The 22,261-nt window shown below is 37.9% G+C and overlaps 1 protein-coding gene across 6 annotated transcripts in view; it reads left to right on the top strand.

The window, feature by feature from the left end:
* LOC126278350 (polycomb protein Sfmbt-like) overlaps nucleotides 1-22,261 on the top strand; it is a 263,014-nt gene that overhangs the window by 74,205 nt on the left and 166,548 nt on the right. For 3 of the 6 annotated variants that reach the window (XM_049978395.1, XM_049978396.1, XM_049978394.1), the window contains 2 exons: nucleotides 16,368-16,581; nucleotides 17,373-17,518. The exons of the other annotated variants lie outside the window; for them this stretch is intronic. In XM_049978395.1, coding sequence (XP_049834352.1) covers nucleotides 16,368-16,581; nucleotides 17,373-17,518 — 360 coding nt within the window. The remainder of the gene's footprint in view (nucleotides 1-16,367; nucleotides 16,582-17,372; nucleotides 17,519-22,261) is intronic. 6 annotated transcript variants of the gene reach the window in all.

Here is a 22,261-nt window from a genome sequence, read left to right as displayed (position 1 = left end):
ACCACACTAACTCGTACAAAAAAAAAGGGGGGGGGGGTCAATGGTATACAGTGACTTGCCACAACAAATTCACTCATAAAATAGTACCATATTAAAAAAAGCCATAAACATTGCTTACAAAACAAACAATTTCGTACAAAAGCACATTCCAAAACTCAAATCAAAACCAGACAGATACCAACAATGTGGTATCTATCAGCCCAGTTGCAGAGATTGTGGGAGAAGATTCACATTGGAATGACTGGCAGGACATTCAACACTAAATATAAAGAACACATCAAAGCATTTAAATACTGTACAAATCATTCAACATTTGCTAATCATCTAAAATAAGAACACCATAGACCAAGCAATATTGAAAATGATATGAATATCATAAAAATCAGTAAAGGCAGACGGACACCTTCTCCCTTTCCAAGAAAATTTCAAAATACAAGAAGCATTAATACAAAATAAACAGTTGCTCAATGAGCAGATAAATATTAGAAACCAGACTCTACGTAGAATAATTGATGAAATTACATGAAAAAGAGCCTTTTCTATCCTTCACACCCCCCCCCCCCCCCCCCCACTCTCCCATCTCTCACTCCTCACCTTCTCCTCTAACTCTCACTCCATCACACTACTATATACAATATACGTACTTACGTCCAGTCATCATGGTTTCCCCCTCCCCTAAAATAATAATAGTAATAATAATAATAATCCCCGTGGAGGCCCGGGAAAAGAATAGGCCTCCGGTATGTTCTGCCAGTCGAAAAGAACAAACCCAGGGCTAACCTCCTTTTTAGTGTGATTAGTTGGTTCAGGACAGAACTAAAGAAGCCTCGGACAAGCGCCGTCATGGTCGGGGACGACGCTTGAATCCTATGCCCGCCCACAATGTTAACGACACTGCTAGCCAACTGGATAATGATTTAAATCCAAATAGAGGTGTTTTGCAGAATATGCTTCCTGCAACCACCCTAGAAGGAAAACAAAGACAGAGGATGAGATGGTCAGATGAAGTTAATCGACATCTCATGTTCTGTTATTACCAAGCAACAAACCTAGGAACAAACACAGACTCATACAAGATGATACCACAAATGCCTGAAGTGATAATTTTGCAACATGAAGTCACCAAAGCAATTAATTCTACTAACAATTGGAAAGCCCCTGGAAAAGATAAAATAGCAAATTTCTGGCTAAAGAAGTTCACCTCAACACATTCACATCTAACTAAATTATTTAACAAAATAGAAAGAAACTTCCACACGGGAAAAATATATTAAAAACAAAGATTCCAAGACTTACCAAGCGGGAAAGCGCTGGTAGACAGGCACAATAAATAATGTCTGCTTGTGTCTGTGTATGTGCGGATGGATATGTGTGTGTGTGTGCGCGCGAGTGTACACCTGTCCTTTTTTCCCCCTAAGGTAAGTCTTTCCACTCCCGGAATTGGAATGACTCCTTACCCTCTCCCTTAAAACCCACATCCTTTCGTCTTTCCCTCTCCTTCCCCCTTTCCAAGATATGGTTGGTTGCGAAAGCTAGAAATTCTGTGTGTGTGTTTTATTTATTGTGCCTGTCTACCGGCGCTTTCCCGCATGGTAAGTCTTGGAATCTTTGTTTTTAATATAAATTATTTAACAGTTACATTGCAGACCCATACACATTCCCTGATACACTTACACATGGAATAACTTATATGAAACCTAAAGATCAAACAGGCACAGCAAACCCAGCTAAATACCGCCCCATAACATGCCTACCAACAATATACAAAATATTAACTTCAGTCATTACACAGAAATTAATGACACATACAACACAGAACAAAATTATAAATGAAGAACAAAAAGGCTGTTGCAAAGGAGCACGAGGATGTAAAGAGCAATTGATAATAGATGCAGAGGTGACATATCAAGCTAACACTAAAAAAAGGTCGCTACACTACGCATACATTAATTACCGAAAAGCTTTTGATAGTGTACTCCACTCATGGTTACTACAAATATTGGAAATATACAAAGTAGATCCTAAATTGATACAGTTCCTAAACATAATAATGAAAAATTGGAAAACCACACTTAATATCCAAACAAATTCAAATAATATCACATCACAGCCAATACAGATTAAGCATGGAATATACCAAGGAGACTCATTAAGTCCTTTCCGGTTCTGCCTTGCTCTGAACCCACTATCCAACATGCTAAATAATACAAATTATGGATATAATATTACTGGAACATACCCACACAAAATAACACATTTGCTATACATGGATGATCTAAAACTACTGGCAGCAACAAATCAACAACTCACTCAATTACTAAAGATAACAGAAGTATTCAGCAATGATATAAATATGGCTTTTGGAACAGACAAATGTAAGCAAAATAGCATAGTCAAGGGAAAACACACTAAACAAGAAGATTACATATTGGATAACCACAGCGACTGCATAGAAGCTATGGAAAAAACAGATGCCTATAAATATATAGGATACAGACAAAAAATAGGAATAGATAATACAAATATTAAAGAAGAACTAAAAGAAAAATTTAGACAAAGACTAATAAAAATACTGAAAACAGAATTGACAGCAAGAAACAAGACAGAAGCTATAAATACTTAATATTGACCTACTCATTTGGAGTAGTGAAATGGAGTAACACAGACCTAGAAGCACTCAATTACACGATCACAATGCCACAAATATAGAATACATCACATACATTCAGCAACAGAAAGATTCACATTAAGCAGAAAGGAAGGAGGAAAGGGATTTATCGATATAAAAAACCTACATTATGGACAGGTAGACAATTTAAGAAAATTCTTTCTAGAACAAGCAGAAACCAACAAAATACACAAAGCAATCACTCATTTAAATACATCGGCTACACCACTGCAATTTCATAACCACTTCTACAACCCTTTAGATCACATAACATCAACAGATACGAAGAAAGTAAATTGGAAAAAGAAAACACTACATGGCAAACACCCGTATCATCTAACACAGCCACACATCGATCAAGACGGATCCAACACATGGCTAAGAAAAGGCTATATTTACAGATATTACAGCAAGCATATTATTAAAGATCCCAATACCACAACAGATAAATGCAGACTTTTCAAACAACAAATAGAAACAGTAGATCACGTCACAAGCGGATGTACAGTACTAGTAAATACAGAATACCCCAGAAGACACGACAATGTAGCAAACATAATACATCAACAGCTTGCCTTACAACATAAACTTATAAAACAACATGTTCCCACATACAAGTATGCACCACAAAATGTACTGGAGAGTGATGAATACAAATTACACTGGAACAGAACCATTATAACAGATAAAACAACACCACATAACAAACCTGACATCATACTCACCAATAAAAAGAAGAAATTAACACAACTAATCGAAATATCCATACCCAATACAACAAATATACAAAAGAAAACAGGAGAAAAAATTGAAAAATACATCCAACTGGCTGAGGAAGTCAAGAACATGTGGCATCAGGATAAAGTTGACATTATACCAATTATACTATCAACTACAGGAGTCATACCACACAATATCCACCAGTACATCAACGCAATACAGCTACATCCAAACTTATATATACAACTACAGAAATCTATAATTATTTATACATGTTCAATTACCCGAAAGTTCCTAAATGTAATGTAACATATACCATACAGTTAAAAGGAAGTCACACTTGATCAAGGTCTATTTAGTTAAATGATTCTGTATTTTATCATTGGCCACTTTATTAAATACTTTTGAAATGAATGGAAAGAGTGATAAAGGTCTGTAATTGGAGGTTGTTTGCATATTTCTGGTTTTGTGGATAGCTATTAGATTAGATTAATACTTGTTTCATAGATCATGAATACGACACTTCGTAATGATGTGGAACGTGTCAGGTTAATAAAAGATGTCTGTACAAGTTTTTTTTTTTTTTTTTTTTTTTTTTTTTTTTTTTTTTTTTTTTAATCTAAAAATTCAGCCAATGAGTAGGAGGAGGTGTCATCTAGAAATTCTTTTAATTTATTTTTAAATGTTAGTTGGCTATCTGTCAGGCTTTTGATGCTGTTTGGTAGGTGTCCAAAGACTTTTGTGGCAGCATAATTTACCCCTTTCTGTGCCAAAGTCAGATTTAACCCTGCATAGTGAAGATCATCCTTTCTCTTGGTGTTATAGGTATGCACACTGCTATTACTTTTGAATTGTGTTGGATTATTATCAACAAATTTCATAAGGGAATATATATACTGTGAGGTTACTGTGAGGATCCCTAGATCCTTAAATAGATGTCTGCAGGATGACCGTGGGTGGGCTCCAGCAATTATTCTGATTACACGTTTTTGTGCAATGAATACTTTTCTACTCAACGATGAATTACCCCAGAATATGATGCCATACGAAAGCAGTGAATGAAAGTAGGCATAGTAAGCTAATTTACTGAGATTCTTATCACCAAAATTTGCAATAACCCTAATAGCATATGTAGCTGAACTCAGACGTTTCAGCAGACCATCAATGTGTTGCTTCCAGTTTAATCAATGGACACACCTAAAAATTTTGAAAATTCTACCTTAGCTACAGACTTCTGTTCAAATTCTATATTTATTACTGGAGTTGTGCCATTTACTGTACGGCACTGTATATACTGTGTTTTATCAAAATTTAAAGAGAGTCCGTTTGCTGAGAACAACTTAATAATTTTGTGAAAAACATCATTTACAATTACATCACTTAGTTCTTGGTTTTTGGATGTTATTACTATACTTGTATCATCAGCATAAAGAACTAACTTTGCATCTTCATCAATGTGGAATGGTAAGTCATTAATGTATATCAAGAACAGTAAAGGACCTAAGACCGAACCCTGTGGGACCCCGTGCTTGATAGCACCCCAGTTTGAGGAATCAGCTGTTGTTTTAACATTACACGAACCACTTATTTCAACTTTCTGCATTCTTCCAGTTAAGTATGAATTAAACCATTTGTGCACTGCCCCACTCAAACCATAATGATTTAGCTTATCTAAAAGAATTCAGTGATTCACACAATCAAAGGCCTTTGAGAGATCACAAAAAATACCAATGGGTGATGTCCGGTTATTCAGAGCATTTAATATTTGATCAGTGAAAGCATATATAGCATTTTCTGTTGAAAAGCCTTTCTGAAAACCAAACTGACATTTTGTTAGTACTTTATTTTTACAAATATGGGAGGCTACTCTTGAATACATTACTTTCTCAAAAATTTTTGATAGAGCTGTCAGAAGAGAGATTGGGCAGTAGTTGTTGACATCCGATGTATCCTCCTTTTTATGCAATGGTTTTACAATGGCATATTTCAGTCTATCAGGGAAAACACCCTGCTCCAAAGAGCTATTACATACGTGGCTGAGAATCCTACTTATCTGTGGGGAACAAGCTTTAAGTACTTTGCTGGAAATGCCATCAATTCCGTAAGAGCTTTTACTTTTCAGTGAGTTTATTATTTTACTGATTTCAGAGGGAGAGGTTGGTGGAATTACAGTTGTTTCAAACTGCGCAGGTATGGCCTCTTCTATTAATAGCCTTGCCTCTTCTAGTGAAGATCTAGATCCCATTTTCTCCACAACATTTAAAAAATGATTATTCAAAATATTTTCAATTTCTGATTGTTTGTTAGTGCACTTGTCATTCAGTTTTATTGCACTAAAGTCTTCCTGTGCTCTTGGTTGCCCTGTTTCCCTTTCAATAATATTCCAAATTGCTTTAATTTTATTATCAGAGTTACTGATCTCAGACATGATACACATGCTTCTGGACTTTTTAATAACTTTTCTTAGTACCGCACAATAGTTTTTATAATATTGAACAATTTCGGGGTCAGTACTCCCTCTTGCTGTTAGATACAGTTCTCTTTTGCAGTTGCAAGATATTATTATTCCTTTAGTTAGCCAAGGTTTTTTATATGTTTTCTTGGAATTATGTTTAACTATTTTCTTGGGAACACAGCATATTTAAGTCCCTCAGGAAATATACACTGGATCATTGATTAACTACAGAGATATCGTAAGGACAATCCTATTCATTCAGCATGAGATTTCCATGTCATTCTAGACACACCATAATAGCAATCATTATTCCTACTGAATTCTGTAAACTTCTTAGGGGCTGTATTTTTGAAATAATATTTGTTTGTGGTGCTTGCAGTGTCTGCACAAGTAAATCTAACACACCTGGCCTAAATATGTCTGCTTGTGTCTGTGTATGTGCGGATGGATATGTGTGCGTGTGCGCGCGAGTGTACACCTGTCCCTTTTTTTCCCCCTAAGGGAAGTCTTTCCGCTCCCGGGATTGGAATGACTCCTTACCCTCTCCCTTAAAACCCACATCCTTTCGTCTTTCCCTCTCCTTCCTGAAGAAGCAACCATCGGTTGCGAAAGCTAGTAATTCTGTGTGTGTGTTTGTGTGTTTTGTTCTTGTGCCTGTCTGCCGGCATTTTCCCGCTTGGTAAGTCTTGGAATCTTTGTTTTTAATATATTTTTCCCATGTGGAAGTTTCTTTCTATTTTATTTACACCTGCATTCAGTTGTTAATTGCTACGTGCAGTGCTTGCAGCTGCTACGTGGAAGTAATCGTGGAATTTAATGGTCAGTGCTTTGAAAATGTCACAATTTCTGTAAGAATTATTTTATGAGGGCTCAATTTCATATGGGTTAATGGTTCCTACACCTACATCCACAGACATTCTCTGCAGACCACCATGAAGTTCCTGGTAGAGGGTGGATCTCATTGTACCACCTACTGGGGATTCTCCCTGTTCCATTATTGTATGGTGCATGGAAAGAATGATCATTTGAATCTTTCTGTGCATACTATAATTATTCTGATCTTGTCTACACAATCCCTGTGTGAGTGGTATGTAGGAGGTTGAAGTATATTCCTAGAGTCATCGTTTAAAGCTGGTTCTTGTACTCTGTTAGTTTGTTTTCATATTTCATAATGTTCCAGATAGTTTTTGGCTTATTTTTGGAGTGATTTATTTTTGGATCATAGTAAATGAACTTGCTTAAGAGAGAGAGAGAGAGAGAGAGAGAGAGAGAGAGAGAGAGAGAGAGAGAGAGAGAGAATGGAGGATTCGACAATACTGATGGTTTATATATGCAGGCAGCAACAACAAATGAAAATTGAACCAAGACTGGGATTCGAACTCGACCTTGGTACAAATTTCCTTTCATCACTGCAGTCTGCATATATGTACATCATAAATGTTTGTGATTCGAAAAGGTGTCTTCATTTAGTGCTGATGGTAATGAAGTTTCAGATTTCTTCTATTCGCGTTTGCCCTTATTTGTTTTAGAGGAAAATAAACTCAAAGTGTTGTAGTTTTTAAGAAATAGTTAAATTTCCCATTAACATTGTTTGCTTAATAAATTTATCCCAAGTGTTCTTCCTATAATTTCTCTCTAAACATGCTGATTGAGTCATTGTTTATGCTTCTGCAACACAATGCTTACTACTTTCAGATTATAGATTGTGTTGATCATTTGTGAAAAGATAAATGCAGTCTTGTCACAAATGGTTGTGGCTTACAAAAGTTTACAGGCTTCTTTGTCAGTAAAGACACAGGTCTGCATGGTAGATCTGAGACACATAGCAAATGCTTATGAGTATAGCCATACAGTGCTTAGACTGCATAAAATCGCTAGAGGCCAGTTTTCTAGAAGAAAAATTCATAAAACCTAGCAAAGTGGCATGTCTCACAAGACAGCAGCACTGAAAGGTGTCTTTAGCATGGCAGAAAACCATAATGACAGAAGCTGTACACTCCAGCTACATTCTGTGCATGAAGTACCAACAAAAATCAGTTAAAAGTTGTACGTTAAGGTTGTACAATCTCCAATTTTTTTGTGATTGGCCAATTTCAACTGTATCATCATCAAGCAACATACAGTTTATCTCTATGTGACATGCCACATGCAGATGTTGCACTGAGAGAATAAGTTGAGATTCGTGTGTGGAAAGATATGAATTTTCAGTCAAATACATACTTAAACTGTGTCATACTTGGTTCTCTCCATTTATTATAGACTTTTGGTTCATGTTTGATACAGATCATGTTAACATTTTTGTGGTTACACATGTGGATTGAGGTGTTATTTTATCTCTCACATCCATTGTAGCATGTTGCATGGAGATAATCTGTATTTTGCTTTATACGACTGTACAGCTAAAATGGCCAGTCGTAAATAAACTCAAAATTTCACAGTGCACGACAGAAAATGTTTTCTTGTGAAAAATGTACTGAGGTGTGGACAGAAAAGATTGTTAAAAATAAGTCAGTAATGACATTGTTGTCAAATGTCTACATCAGTTGCACAGTGTTTAAATTTTAATGTTTTACTAATATTCTAGTTATACGTTGTTGATTTAGATAGGTATCCATGGAGAAGAACTTCATCTTACCAACAAATTCTTTTCTCCAAGAAAAGAAAGTAAATGCACATAGATTTAATGTATGGTCAGGTCTTGTTAATTGTCCAATTAATAATCAAATGCTTCATTGTGTATAATAGTCCACGTTATCCTAATCTGCTATCATCTATTCTGTTCAAATTGATAATTTTGACTGATGAAATTGAAGCTGTTTTATGCTAACATGCAAAGTAGCTGCATATCGATGTATCTTCCCAAGTCAAAGGCAGGTAGTGTTCATCATTGTTGACTGGCCAAGTGGACTAGCTGCAGATGCACTGTATCTGAGCACACAAGAGGAGATGTGGCATGAGGCACTGCCAATCATTGGCGGATACAGAAATTACTTTTACCGTAATAAAAAGTAATAAAGTCAAAGGAAGTTTTATTTAAATTGATTATACACATGTACTAGACAATGCCATCTTATGATATAAAAAAGTTACAGTTGTGGTTATTTTCCTTAAATGATGAATTCTGTGCACCTATTCTTCCTGGAAAATTGGTTAATTACATCATCAATAGAATAATCAATGTCAGGGTGAGTGCCCAACAGAGCTAAGCCATTAAATCAGTCCTCCTTCATTGTCGACTTCAGCCATGTCTTTGTGTGCCGCAAAGTTAAAAAACTTCTTTCTACTGTAGCAATAGATGCAGGTAGACGAGTAAATATTTTGTACAGCGTGTGCAAAGTAGGATAGTCAGATCTAGGACAAACAGGCAGTGTTTGCATAAAAGAATCACGATCATTAAGGGCATTTATGCTTCTTTGCTTGTACTGAAGAATCACTCCCATTAGTCTCTTTTTAGTGATTAAAGACTGATTCTTCTTCAAAGAATGGTAGTTCAGTTAAGCAGTGGTTCCATTTATGTGCCAGATCATTACCGTCCTGTTTCAGTAGTTGTAAGGGCAAAAGTATGTTGAATTTTAACCGTAAATATTTTCTTCAGCAAAACGTTCTCTCGTGTCAGTCTTAACACGGTCCAGTGTTGGAATTAAAACAGTTATTTTCCAATATGTTGTAGCATCATCATTATGATCATAGTTTTCCCTGTGTCTGTCTCTGCCTGTAAGACAAGGAACACTCATCTCCATGTCTAACTCTTCGATAACTGCCTTCGCCTTTTCTACAATACGAGCAAAGTGGCTATCAGCATTAGTTCTCACCTTGAGTATTGAATCTAATTTTGCTTTTGCCGTCGTGACGTCCAAGCTACGCTCTTGTAAGATTTTGCTGACTGGATATGTTATGCTCATAATGTCACTCAGTGTAAACAGAGTGATAAAAAACTTGCAATTAGAGAGAGCTCGAAGGAGAATATTGACTTTAGCAGCTGTTGTTCTATCCTCCAACACTATTTCTCTAAGAACTTTGCAAACTGTTCTGAGATCAGCTGCGAACTGAATAACAGCATCATGTCACTCAACCCATCTCGTTTGACAGTGATACTGCAGTGAGTGTTTTAGATGACTCTCCAATGTTGCAAACTGCTTGCTAGACGCTGTGAAGAATGATACTACTTCTTCAATAGTATCAAAGTGAGTTTCAGTGCGCAACCTGACTGGAGTGGGCAGTGCGATTAACAATACAGGGTTGCCCACAATGTGAGTAGGGATGGGGGTTGCGCGCGGGACAGCCGCCACTGCTGCCAATACCACACACAATGTGTTTACACCTCAGTTTATATATATACACTATATTGATATTTCATATGACTTAAATTTTGTAACATTTGCTGGCTATTGATAAATATGTTGATAGACAGTGAATCAGGACCTAGAATGTGTGACTACATTATTTAAGAAATGAGAGAACCAATTCGCTAATGCTGCACAATATTATGAAGAGTATACAGGACTGTGAAGTGCATGGTGACGAGAGGAAGTTAAGTGTTGAATTATGGAGGAGCAGAAATGGGTTGAGCGGAGGAGTAAACATTGCTTTTAATTAATATGAAATTGCCAGTGAATCACTGTTTAGTTTCAGTATTCAAAATATTTGTAAGTATAACAAAATAAAGTTAATGTTCAACTTCCCACTAATGTTGAGGTTACAGGATGTAGTTGGCAGACAGTAAATTGGCAAAGAGGGTGTGTAATGTGTGCCTTACTATGCATGACTTTAATGTGGCAGAGAACAACGGCTTCTGTTTTTGACCTCGTATTACCATCTGCCATACTTGAAATCTGTAGAGGTATCATTGGTGAACTTTGGACAACTGTTGGATAGCTTAGTGTTTTATTTTGTTCTTTTCATTTTCTTGGACTAACTTCACTGATTAGTTGAGTTATCAGTTAATACATGTAACAATATTAGAGAAGGAAAGTTGGTACTCATCATATAGCGGAGACGCTGAATCGCGATAGGCACAACAAAAGATTCACACAATTATAGCTTTCAGCCATTAAGGCCTTTGTCGGCCACACACACACACACACTCTCTCTCTCTCTCTCTCTCTCTCTCTCTCTCTCTCTCTTTTCTGCAGTCTCAGATAACTGAAACCACACTGTGAGCAGCAGCAGCACCAGAGCATTATGGGAGTGGCGACTGGGTGGGGGTAAGGATGGTGCGGGGAGGGGGAGGGATAGTATGGTGGGGGTGGCAGAAAGTGCTGCAGTTTAGACGGAGGGCAGGAAAGAGGTGGGGGGGGGGGGGGGGGGGAAGTAGTGGAAAGGAGAGAAATAAAAAGAAATTAAAATACTGGGTGTTGCGGTGAAGTGACAGCTGTGTAGTGCTGGAATGGGAACAGGGAGGGGGCTGGATGGGTGAGGACAGTGATTAACAAAGGTTGAGACCAGGAGGGTTACAGGAACATAGGATGTATTGCTGGGAAAGTTCCCACCTGCGCAATTCAGAAAAGCTGGTGTTGGTGGACCCATATGGCACAGGCTGTGAATCACTCATTGAGATGAGGGATATCATTTTTGGCAGCGTTTACAGCAACACCTTATTTTTTGGTCACAGTTTGTTGTTGGCCATTCATGCGGACAGACAGCTTGTTGGTTGTCATGCCTACATTGAATGCAGCATAGTGGTTGCAGCTTAGCTTGTAAATCACATGACTGGTTTCACAGGTCGCCCTGCCTTTGATGGGATAGGTGATGTTAGTGACCGGCCTGGAGTAGGTGGTGGTAGGAGGATGTGTGGGACAGGTCTTGCATCTAGGTCTATTACAGGGGTATGAGCCATGAGGTAAGGGATTGGGAACAGGGGTTGTGTGAGGATGGACGGGTATATTGAGAAGGTACGGTGGATGGCGGAATACCACTGTAGGAGGGGTGGGGAGGATAGTGGGCAGGACATTTCTCATTTCAGAGCACCATGAGAGGTAATCGAAACCCTGATGGAGAATGAAATTCAGTTGGTCCAGTCCCGGATGGTACTGAGTTATGAGGGGAAATACTCCTCTGTGGCCGAACTGTGGGATTTGGGGAGGTGGTGGGAGACTGGAAAGATAAGAAATGTCCTGCCCACAATTCTCCCCACTCCTCCTACAGTGCTATTCCACCATCCAGCGGACCTTCACAATATACTCGTCCATCCTTACACAACCCCTGCTCCCAATACCTTACCTCATGGCTCATACCCCTGTAATAGACCTAGATGCAAGACATGTCCCATACATCCTCCTACCACCACCTACTCCAGGCCGGTCACTAACATCACCTATCCCATCAAAGGCAGGGCGACCTGTGAAACCAGTCATGTGATTTACAAGCTAAGGTACAACCACTGTGCTGCATTCTATGTAGGCGTGACAACCAACAAGCTGTCTGTCTGCATGAATGGCCACTGACAAACTGTGGCCAAAAAACAAGTTGTCCACCCTGTTGCTGTAAACACTGCCAAAAATGATATCCCTTACCTCAATAAGTGATTCACAGCCTGTGCCATATTGATTCTTTCTATCAACACCAGCTTTTCTGAATTGCGTGGGTGGGAACTTTCCCAGCAATACATACTATATTCCTATAACTCTCCTGGTCTCAACCTTCGTTAGTCACTGTTCTCACCCATCCAGCCCCCTCCCTGTTCCCATTCCAGCACTACACAGCTCTCATTTCACTGCCACACCTAGTCTCCTAATTTCTTTTTATTTCTCTCACTCCCGCTATTTACCCCCCCCCCCCCCCCCAACCTCTCTCCTGCCATCCATCTAAAATGCAGCACTTCACTTTCTGCTACCTGCCACCCCCACAATACTATCCCTCAACCTCCCCACCCCAGCCTCCTCCTTACCCCCACTCAGTCGCCACTCCCATCATACACTGGTGCTGCTGCTTGCAGTGTGGTTTCAGTTATCTGAGACTATAGATGTGTGTGTAAGTTGTGTATGCATGAGTGTGTGTGTGTGTGTGTGTGTGTGTGTGTGTGTGTGTGTGTGTGTGTGTTGCTGATAAAGGCCTTAATGACTGAAAGCTGTAATTGTGTGTATCTTTTGTTGTGCTTATCGCGACTCAGCATCTCTGCTATATGGTGAGTAGCAACTTCCCTCCTCTAATATTGTTACATTCCATCCTGGATTTTCATCGGTTAATAAATGTCCTACATCTGTGGACAGTGATCTTAGGTCTGGACAGAAAATTTATAAAACTATTTGAGATAGTGAAAGTGTGAGAAAACACTAAATTCATTGTTGCTAACTCACTACTATGCGAGTCAAATAAATTTCACTGAAAGCATATTAATGTATCGATGGGTTTGAAACAAAAGGACTGTGATGACGTGATATGGTAACAGGGAAAATGATTCAGAAATGCTGAACCAGCAGTATAATTACAGTCATGACAATTGAAAATTTGTCCAGATCAGTGCTCAGATGTGGATTTTCTGCTTTTTACAAGCCGCTGCTCTGCCCTTTTAGGTTTTGTGAGAACATCTTTTTAACTCTGACTCAAACTTCAAACCTTATATGATTTCATTTCATCAAAACTAATTCAATTCATATTTAATATTCATGGCAGAAGAGCCACAGTCTCACTTCAAATCCTTCCCATAGTGGTGCTATTCCCACAGACCTCATGGGAGAGCATCTGGTTTTAGTGTGGAAATCGTAAAAACAAACATCAGTAAAAGTAATAGTTTGAGTCTGGTCTGGAGGTGTTCCCAGATTGACTAATGCTTAAGGTTACTGCTCACTAAAAGCAGCAAATACAGGTCAGAGAATCATCTGGCACATTTTTTCATTTATCACAGTCAAGTTTTAAGTTGTAGAATAATGTTAAATCATTGTGAATAAGCCATAAGTAACTGTCATAATGAATAGAAATGTTGGTATTAGCTTTACCCACCATTTTTTGTCCCTTTTCTGTTTGTTGTCTGTAGATAATGGTCTGTTGTAGACCATGGAAGTTCAGCAGATGTAGGTTCTCAGGTAGTGTCAGTGCAATAAAAGCATCTTGGGTTTCTTGCTACGTGAATTCACAGTGCATCCACAACATATTGGAAGGCATGTTCTCTTGTATCTTCTACAAAAGTGCCAGATTCTTGTACTACTCCTTACAGTGTCATTAGTGGTGGGTGGACATTTAAATCCCCACTATGGCCCCTCTTTAACGTTTACTCACCACCTGACCCTCTGTTTACATGGCTGGCAGCTCACACTCACCAGCCTTGCTGCTTCATAAACGGCAGAATGTTTTCTCTCCTGTACCCCCCCTCCCCAGAAAGCTGTCAAGCAGCACTGAGAGCAAACGCACTATGGATTATTGTGGCGAAAGACATGAAAATGTTTTATTATGTGAAAGTATTATTCATGACCTTTTGATTAATTGTGATTGGCAGTGCACGTTATCCCACTAGCATTTCCAATTTTACCAACATTGTTTGTATAAATCCTTTCAAGAGTCCAATGTGAATACTAGAAAATAGTAGAAGCTGTAGAACCTTTGCCATCTGAAAATCCTTAAACAGCGCAGCTATTGTGGACTGTGGTGTTTAAAGTAAGGAGACAGTAGCACTTACTGTTGTGTTTCTTGATGAACACAAGAGAATAATTCCTTGATTTGTGAAATCAGTTGTCATTATTAGACCCATTGTTGTGATACAATAAAGAAACCAAGAACATGTTGGATTAAAAACTGATTAGAATAGAACAAGTACTATGATTTTGAGAACTTTTACGTGAAAAGAAAATCACACATTGATATTGTTTGATTTCGTCTTTCAGTGAGCAGTCACTTTTATGTTAGCCTCTAAGTTATTCTGGACACAGGAGAGAGGTTACTACAGCTCATTGGTTCAGATAGTAAAAGCATCTTCCTGAGAGAACTAGTAACTTGGATTAATATTGTGGAAGGAAAGTGCGAATATTTTGAGATTGAGGGATGCAATGAAATTATGCTTGTACCTTATTGAAATAATACATTTTCTATTCAGTTGTTGATGAAACTTGAATTGGAAAATTGTGTGGCTAGTAAGGTATAATTATTGTTTTCATGTGCGCTCTATCATGTCTTGTCTTCTTGTAGTATTGACAGGTGAAATACACAGATAAGTGAAAAATGAATCGTGTGAATTTCTATTTGTGTTTCCTCCTCTTTTCCTGTGGAGACCAGATTCTGTCCTTTGCTTATGAATTTTCCAAGTAAGCTTAATGACACTGCCATGCGGCGCATTCTGTGCATCACATTAGTGTGCAATTGTGATTAATAAATGTAATTATGTAGATGACCATAATCAAGAAGCATTTGATAAGTAATGACTACTACTAACATACTGTGCTATAGCATGTTGTTACCTGTTGGACTCTTGGTTTAATTTGTACTTGCATGTTTTTATACTCTTTCTCACTAGTAATGGCTACCTTCGAAAAGAAATAAAATTATCAATCAACCACATGAAGTATTCTTTGCTGTAACACCATTAACAGATTATGCGCAATGCACTGTTAGTCTTGCATCACATCCCGTTGTTTGGAAATTGGAGAGCACGTTACATTTACTATTTCCTCAGCTTTAAAGAATTATAAAATAAATATAAAGCATGTATTAATTTCTGTTATTCATAACTTGATATGTGGCCGCAGAATGGAAATACTGAACTCCGTAACTTTCTAGACTGTTCCTAGTGACTGAATTCACTATATATGTAAATTACCAAATAGGTATGTAGAAAAAAAAAAATTAGCTGTGATTTTGATTTTAGGGGGGAAAGGAGAGAAAAGAAACAGAAGAGGCAATGTGACAAGCTTCTTTAATCCTACATACAAATTTTAATACAGGATGGCTACAAAAATTATAGCATTATGTAAACAGATTAATTGGTCTGTGTACTGTATTTGCTAGTGTACCTGAATGGAAGTTCTAGCAACATTTTGATGTGAACATTGCTGTGTCTTTTCTCTTTATTTTGAGAGATTAAAGCATGATTTGTAATACCATACTGAAGTAGTTTTCAAAGTCTGCTAATCTTTTTAAAAAATCTATTTTGTGGGTTCACTGCTAATATTTATTATGCTGCTTCATACTGCTGAGAAAAGTAAAGCTGTTCTTGAATTACTGAGACATTTGCACCATTACGTATTTTAAAAGGTAGAAGGTAAGGGCATGCACCCGGCAGACAAATAAAAATTGAGACACCACAATAATTGTGTACGCATTGTCTGTATGTGTTTGCTTGCAAATATGTGATTGTCCATTCCCTTTATTTTCTGCAATTTTGCTGTATGTGCTACATCCTCTTGATAACTACCAGCATTCCATAAAATTTAATTGTTAATAATTATGTAATTTTACCATTGGGATGTGATTACTGAAATTTTAGATTGATCCCCAACATTTAATGACTTTCATTCATTGCTAGGTTTAATTTCGTCTGAGGGTTATGGGGAATGGAAAAGCAGAATGTCGTGATGAGTTGAGCTTTGTGGTCCCCAGGACATGGACGGGTTCATGATGCTGGATGAGTTCGATACTTACTGTGAGTCGCAGCCCCAGTACATGTCAACTGCCTCAGCTGCCACACAAACTCCAAGTCAGCGGGCCCGCAAAATCAAGCCGGTCAAACATCCCGCACTGAAACTGAAGACCCCAATAGCATATCAGAAAGATACCGATCTTAGCGTCATCCCCATCCAAAAGGATGGAATGGGTAAGTGCGGTCAAGAAACTAAGGTGTGCCACTTTGGGGCGAGTACTATAAAAACATTACAAAGGTGTCATGAAACTGTTTCATCAGGAAACATTCTTATTCACATGAAACTTACTACTCAGGGAGTGAGCATTCCACAAAATGTATAACTTATGGGGATAATGTGAGAGAACAACTTCCACACAAACACACACACACACACACACACACACACACACACACACACACACACGTATATACATGCACACACTCAAACATACACTTGTGGTGGAGAATAGTTTTTAAGCATTTTTGGAGGCCATGTTATGAAGGTGATATTATTTTTATGCCCCCTTTTTTTCTTTTATATCCCTTTAATAGAGTTCACATTTCATACAAACATATTGCATTGAAATCTAAATATGTAAAAACTGAAATTAGAAAATTTCACACAAAAAGCTCAGAAATTTCATAGTTTACATTCAAATTCCACTTTAAGCCCAGTGAGTGTTGTAAATGAAATTTTGGATAATCTTCTCTGTAAATCAGAAACAAATCTTAAAAAGTTAAATATCTATTCTCCTGCATGGCTGAATTACTCCTGCTTTTATGTCTGTTGTGCTGATAATTGCAGCTTGCTGTTAAATGTTCTGTGTAGCATGCTTCCTTCAAGCATATTTGTGTTATGTGTACCCTTGCTTTACTCCACACTTAGTTTGCACAAAAAATTAAATCAGCATTCTCATTATATCTTTTTACTCTTAATGTATTCTATCAGAGAACAGTGTTGTCACTATTTTCGCGTAATTTAGCTGTCTGCCAGACTTGTGGAGCAATCGGAGTGAAACACGCCTTCTACACTAAAGAAAGAAGGTTCTGCAGCCTTTCCTGTGCTCGGCAGTACGCAGAGTTGGAGAAATCTGGGCAACCAATTCCAAAACCACTTCCTGTGTTTCATGTAAGTTCTAATAGTTTGGTATAATAGCTTCATTTAGTCTTACACGCGAGATGTGTCTGCTTAACTTCAGTCCTTACATTATTGGTCGCTTCAGTAATTTCATTTCTATAATAAACTATTAATTTACATTATGTAATTTATTGCTCATTATAAGAAAGGTCCAGTCCCAAGACAAGTCACAAACTGGAGACACTTGTGGCAGTGCAGTCCTGTTAAGTTACAGGTTTGTCAATTTCGCTGGCCAAGAGTGCATATGTAGAATCAAAATTGTATCATAAATAAATCTTGGAAATTCTCCACTTTATAAAGATACCAGATTTATGCAAATATAAAATACTAGCGACCCAGCACAGCTTTGCAAGGCTAGCATTAAGTATCTGCATCCAGATGACTTGATTAGCATAGAGTATCTTTAGGGACCATGAGTAAAATTCAAGGATTGATGTTGAGTAAATGAATATCATAACTGTCAAGTTATGCAGTGCGTGCCAAGAAATTTGTCTGGAGATGTGAATATTGTATGTTCCATATTGAACTGGCATTTGGAGGTATTGAACTAGCATTTGGAGGGACATCTCATGGCAATGGTGGGAGCATGTTGTGATGTAAGTAATGTGCTTACAAGCAATGCAAATATTGTATGCAATTTGTGTGTGTGTGTGAGTGAGTGAGTGAGTGAGTGAGTGAGAGAGAGAGAGAAAGGGGGGGGGGGGGGGGGCTCAATGAGACTGTCCGATGTGGTACAAATGAAAGATAAAATAAGGAAAAACATGCATGGTCTACATGTTTAGCTCATGTTAAATCACTCCTCTTGTGAAGCTCCGTATGCACTGTGATACGTTGTTGAGACTTATTGCCACAATTCTTTATGATAGACTTTTTCACTGTGCCACACAAAGAATAATGTCCATATAGAGGTTTTATTCAAAGAAAGCTAAAAGTTAAGTCATGTGCTGTGCTGCTGAAAGAATGTACTAAATGTTAATAAAGGGGACGTTACTAAAGCACTTTTTCAGAAAATGTTTTACTTGAAGCATAAAATGAAATGAACGTACAGCATGTTTTGGCTGGGAGTCCTCTTTGAGGAAGTTTTGCTGCTGGTGTAAGTCTTTCATAATCTATGCCACTTCAATGATTGGATGTTGATGATGATGAAATGATGATGGGGACAATACAACACCCAGTCAGCAAGCAAATAAAATCGCTGATCCAGCCTGGAATCAAACCTAGGCTCAGCTAAAGAAGTGAACATGTAAAGCATATAAAATAAAACACCACATGTTTTTGATTCTCAGGTTTTTTTGCTAGGCAGTTGTTCTCAGTTGGTTGCAGGAAAACTATTGGTTAAAATATTTGCTTATTTCAGATTGTGTGTTTCACATCGCAGCTTGATGAAGAGGTGGTTATCATTTCATTATTGATCATATTTATCATGAAGCTTCAAAATTGAGTAATGCACTGTCCAGTGTTCAGATAATTTGCTGTGAATTAAGAGTGCAAATTGCGACTGGTAAAAATGAGGAAAGCAGAAACTGACAGTCTAAAATTGTCCTCATCTTTCAAAATGCAGCCCTCAACCATCTGTACATGTATTTTGAAATCTTTTGTATCTATCAGCAAGAAATTTCTGAATCCTGTTCAAGAACATGGTGCCCATATCTTTATGATGTTTAAAAGATCTTAATCGCTTTCTCACCAGTGAAGATTCATTTACCAGTCTACTGTATAATATGAAAGTGTCCAAACAAATAATATCTTTCACCCCTGCCATCCAGAGAATCGAGTTTTGCATCTGTGTTTGACCTGAGGAATGCAGAAAGCTGAAAAATGAGTCATCCACTACAATGCAGCGAAACTTTATGCAATGAAGTAATGTTGTGTATCACGCTGCATTGTACTCTGTGCACAAGTAATTGATTTTCACTACACAGTTGTTCGGAAACAATCACAATAGTTTGATGTCACTTAAGTGGCTTGCGTGCCCCTAACCAGTGGAATCAGAGTTCATTTCTGGTGAATCTCCACATTGTTGAGAGGTGAATACTGGGTTATAAGGCAGAACGAGCAAAAAGTAACAGAGCCAGGATTCAATGTTACAACCTTCTAGTTTCAAGGAAAAAAGCTGTGCCCCTAGACAGTCACACCACATGTGAATTTCGTCATACTTTCTGCTGCCTGGAGGCACTGCTTCTCTCCTGAGTTATGACAGCTATTTTTTAGGTGGCAGTGGCACTGTTTTCACAACTTAACTTTAATTAATCATAATTCATACAGTTTGTACATAATATTTGTAAATTATATGCTAAGGCTGTCCTCGTCAGTTAGTGTATCTGTTAATGAAAACCAGAGCCAAATCCCTGTTTTGACACAACTGACTCCTATTGAAATGAAATACATACCACTTAAGGTAGGAGTCAGATGGATGTTCATGTACTTCAGCTAGCTCATATGACTAGATTGTTGCAAATGCTCCATAGATATTTGTCATCGTTAAAAGAAAACGAACTCTTTGTAAAACTTTAACCATTTTACCACACCGACAATTCCTTGATGGCTCAGGGTGTGTCCTTTCATCCAAGGCATTCTCTCAGTAAAATTGTGTCATAAATTATTTTTTCCCCTTTGATTAAGAACCATCTCGTTTATTGTTGGATCTATTGAAAAGGCTAGATATTGTGTTGGTTACAGAATAATAGTGCAGAAGTTGAACTATTATGGAATAAGAGGAGTAACTCACCATTAGTTCCTATAATACTTAAAAACAGATAGCTAAAGGTCATTCTCTACAGTAATGTGATGGTGTCTTACTGTGGCACACCTGTTACATTAGAAGGCATATCACATATGTAAGTGATGTGCCTTCTAATGTAACAGGTGGTCCTAAAATACTTTTTGACAACATTGGTGCGTTAGTGAAAGATGTTAAGTGTAATAAAGGCAGTGTGTCACATAGAGCAGTTCAAGATATAATATCATGGCTTGTAGGAAATGAATCGATACTAAATCTCAACAATACTCAGTTTTTAAAGTTCTTGACATGCAACTCAATTAAAACATACCTTTTTTTATTACACAGAATCAGCATTTTTTAGCCAGGCTGAACAATCATAGCTTACCATCTATCTGAATACATACCATGGAAAACTGAATCCTGTGGTGTTTATCATTAGAAAAGTATCTGATATAAGTGATAGGCAAACATGAAAGTCAGTGTACTTTGCCTGTTTTCATTTGCTTATGATGCATTGCATTATATTCTAACTCTTCCCAATCACTAAGAGTATTTTTGCCTCGGAAATGGGCAGTTGAAGCAGTGTGTGGTGTAAGTTTGCAAATCTTTTGCCAACCTTTGTTAAAGTGTCTGGGAAATTCTGACATTAGTCTCTCAGTATATATGTTTTCTTTGTTGTTAACAGTGTGAGCATATTCCCAATAACCTGTCAATCAGTTAATGCTAGGTAGAAATCCTTGGATCACATCTCCTAGACTCTTGTGCAGAAATGTGTTCAGTAGTCTGCTGCATCTGCTTTCAATAATTTACCACAAAAATTAACATGTATTAGCAGTAATTATTGCACTTTCAAAGCTAAACTGAAGAATTTACTCATGACTCACTCTTATTCTGCTGTGGAGCTCCTGGGAAAAAATTAAGCAGATTCCTGTGTTATGTTGTTGGTTATGTGTATAATCAGAATAGTATTTGTGTAAATTTTATTTTGCGTATTATTCACTTTCCTGATACTTCCACGGTCATGGAAATTTGCTCCTCAGTTTGGTCCTGTAGTACTAGACCTGTAAAATAAAAATAAAATGAATCTAATCTTCAGCATTCTTCTGTAGCACCACATTACAAAAGCTTCTATTCTCTTCTTGCCTGAACTGTGTGTTGTTCATATATCAAAGCTGTGCAAGGCCACACTCCAGATGAAAACCTTTAGAAAAAAGTCCTTGCTCTTGAATTACTGCCAACAGAATGCAGTCTCTCTCTCTCTCTCTCTCTCTCTCTCTCTCTCTCTCTCTGTGTGTGTGTGTGTGTGTGTGTGTGTGTGTGTGTGTGTGTGTGTGTGTGTGTGTTTTGATTAAGTCTGATGGCTAATAATACATAGCAGTCTGTTCTCATTATGCATGTCTGTTACTCAGTCTTTCCTTTATACAGTGAGCAGCAATCTATCCTTTTCATATTACTGTTATTACGTCCCAGATTTTCCATGGTGTCATTCCAGTGTTAGTTATTGTCAAACTCCTTTTGTTCTGTTGTTCTACTGTGGCAAACCAGTGAGAGTGTAGAGAACTGGGCAGGACTTAAAAGACAGTTTATATATAATTTTGCAATATTATGACAAGGAAAGCTGCCACTCACCATATAGCGGAGATGCTGAGTCGCAGATGCGCACAACAAAAAGACTGTTAAAAATAAAGCTTTTGACCCATAAGGCCTTACCAAAAATAGCTCTCTCTCTCTCTCTCTCTCTCTCTCTCTCTCTCTCTCTCTCTCTCTCTCTCTCATGTAAACACAACTTGCACACGTGTGACTGCAGTATCAGGCAACTGTAGCCACAATGTGAGCAGCAGCATCAGTGCATGATGGGATTGGCAACTGGGTGGGTGTAAGGAGTAGGCTGAGGTGGGGAGGGAGGGGGGTAGTTGTGTAGGGGTGGTGGACACTGCAGTGCTGCTGGGTGTCCAAAGAGACGAGGTGGAGAGAGGAAAGGACAGCTATGTGTGGACAGAAGGTCAGACAGT

This window comes from Schistocerca gregaria, chromosome 6, assembly GCF_023897955.1.
Source record: "Schistocerca gregaria isolate iqSchGreg1 chromosome 6, iqSchGreg1.2, whole genome shotgun sequence".
Taxonomy (NCBI): Eukaryota; Metazoa; Arthropoda; class Insecta; order Orthoptera; family Acrididae; genus Schistocerca; species Schistocerca gregaria.
This window is presented reverse-complemented; position numbering and strand designations above follow the sequence as displayed.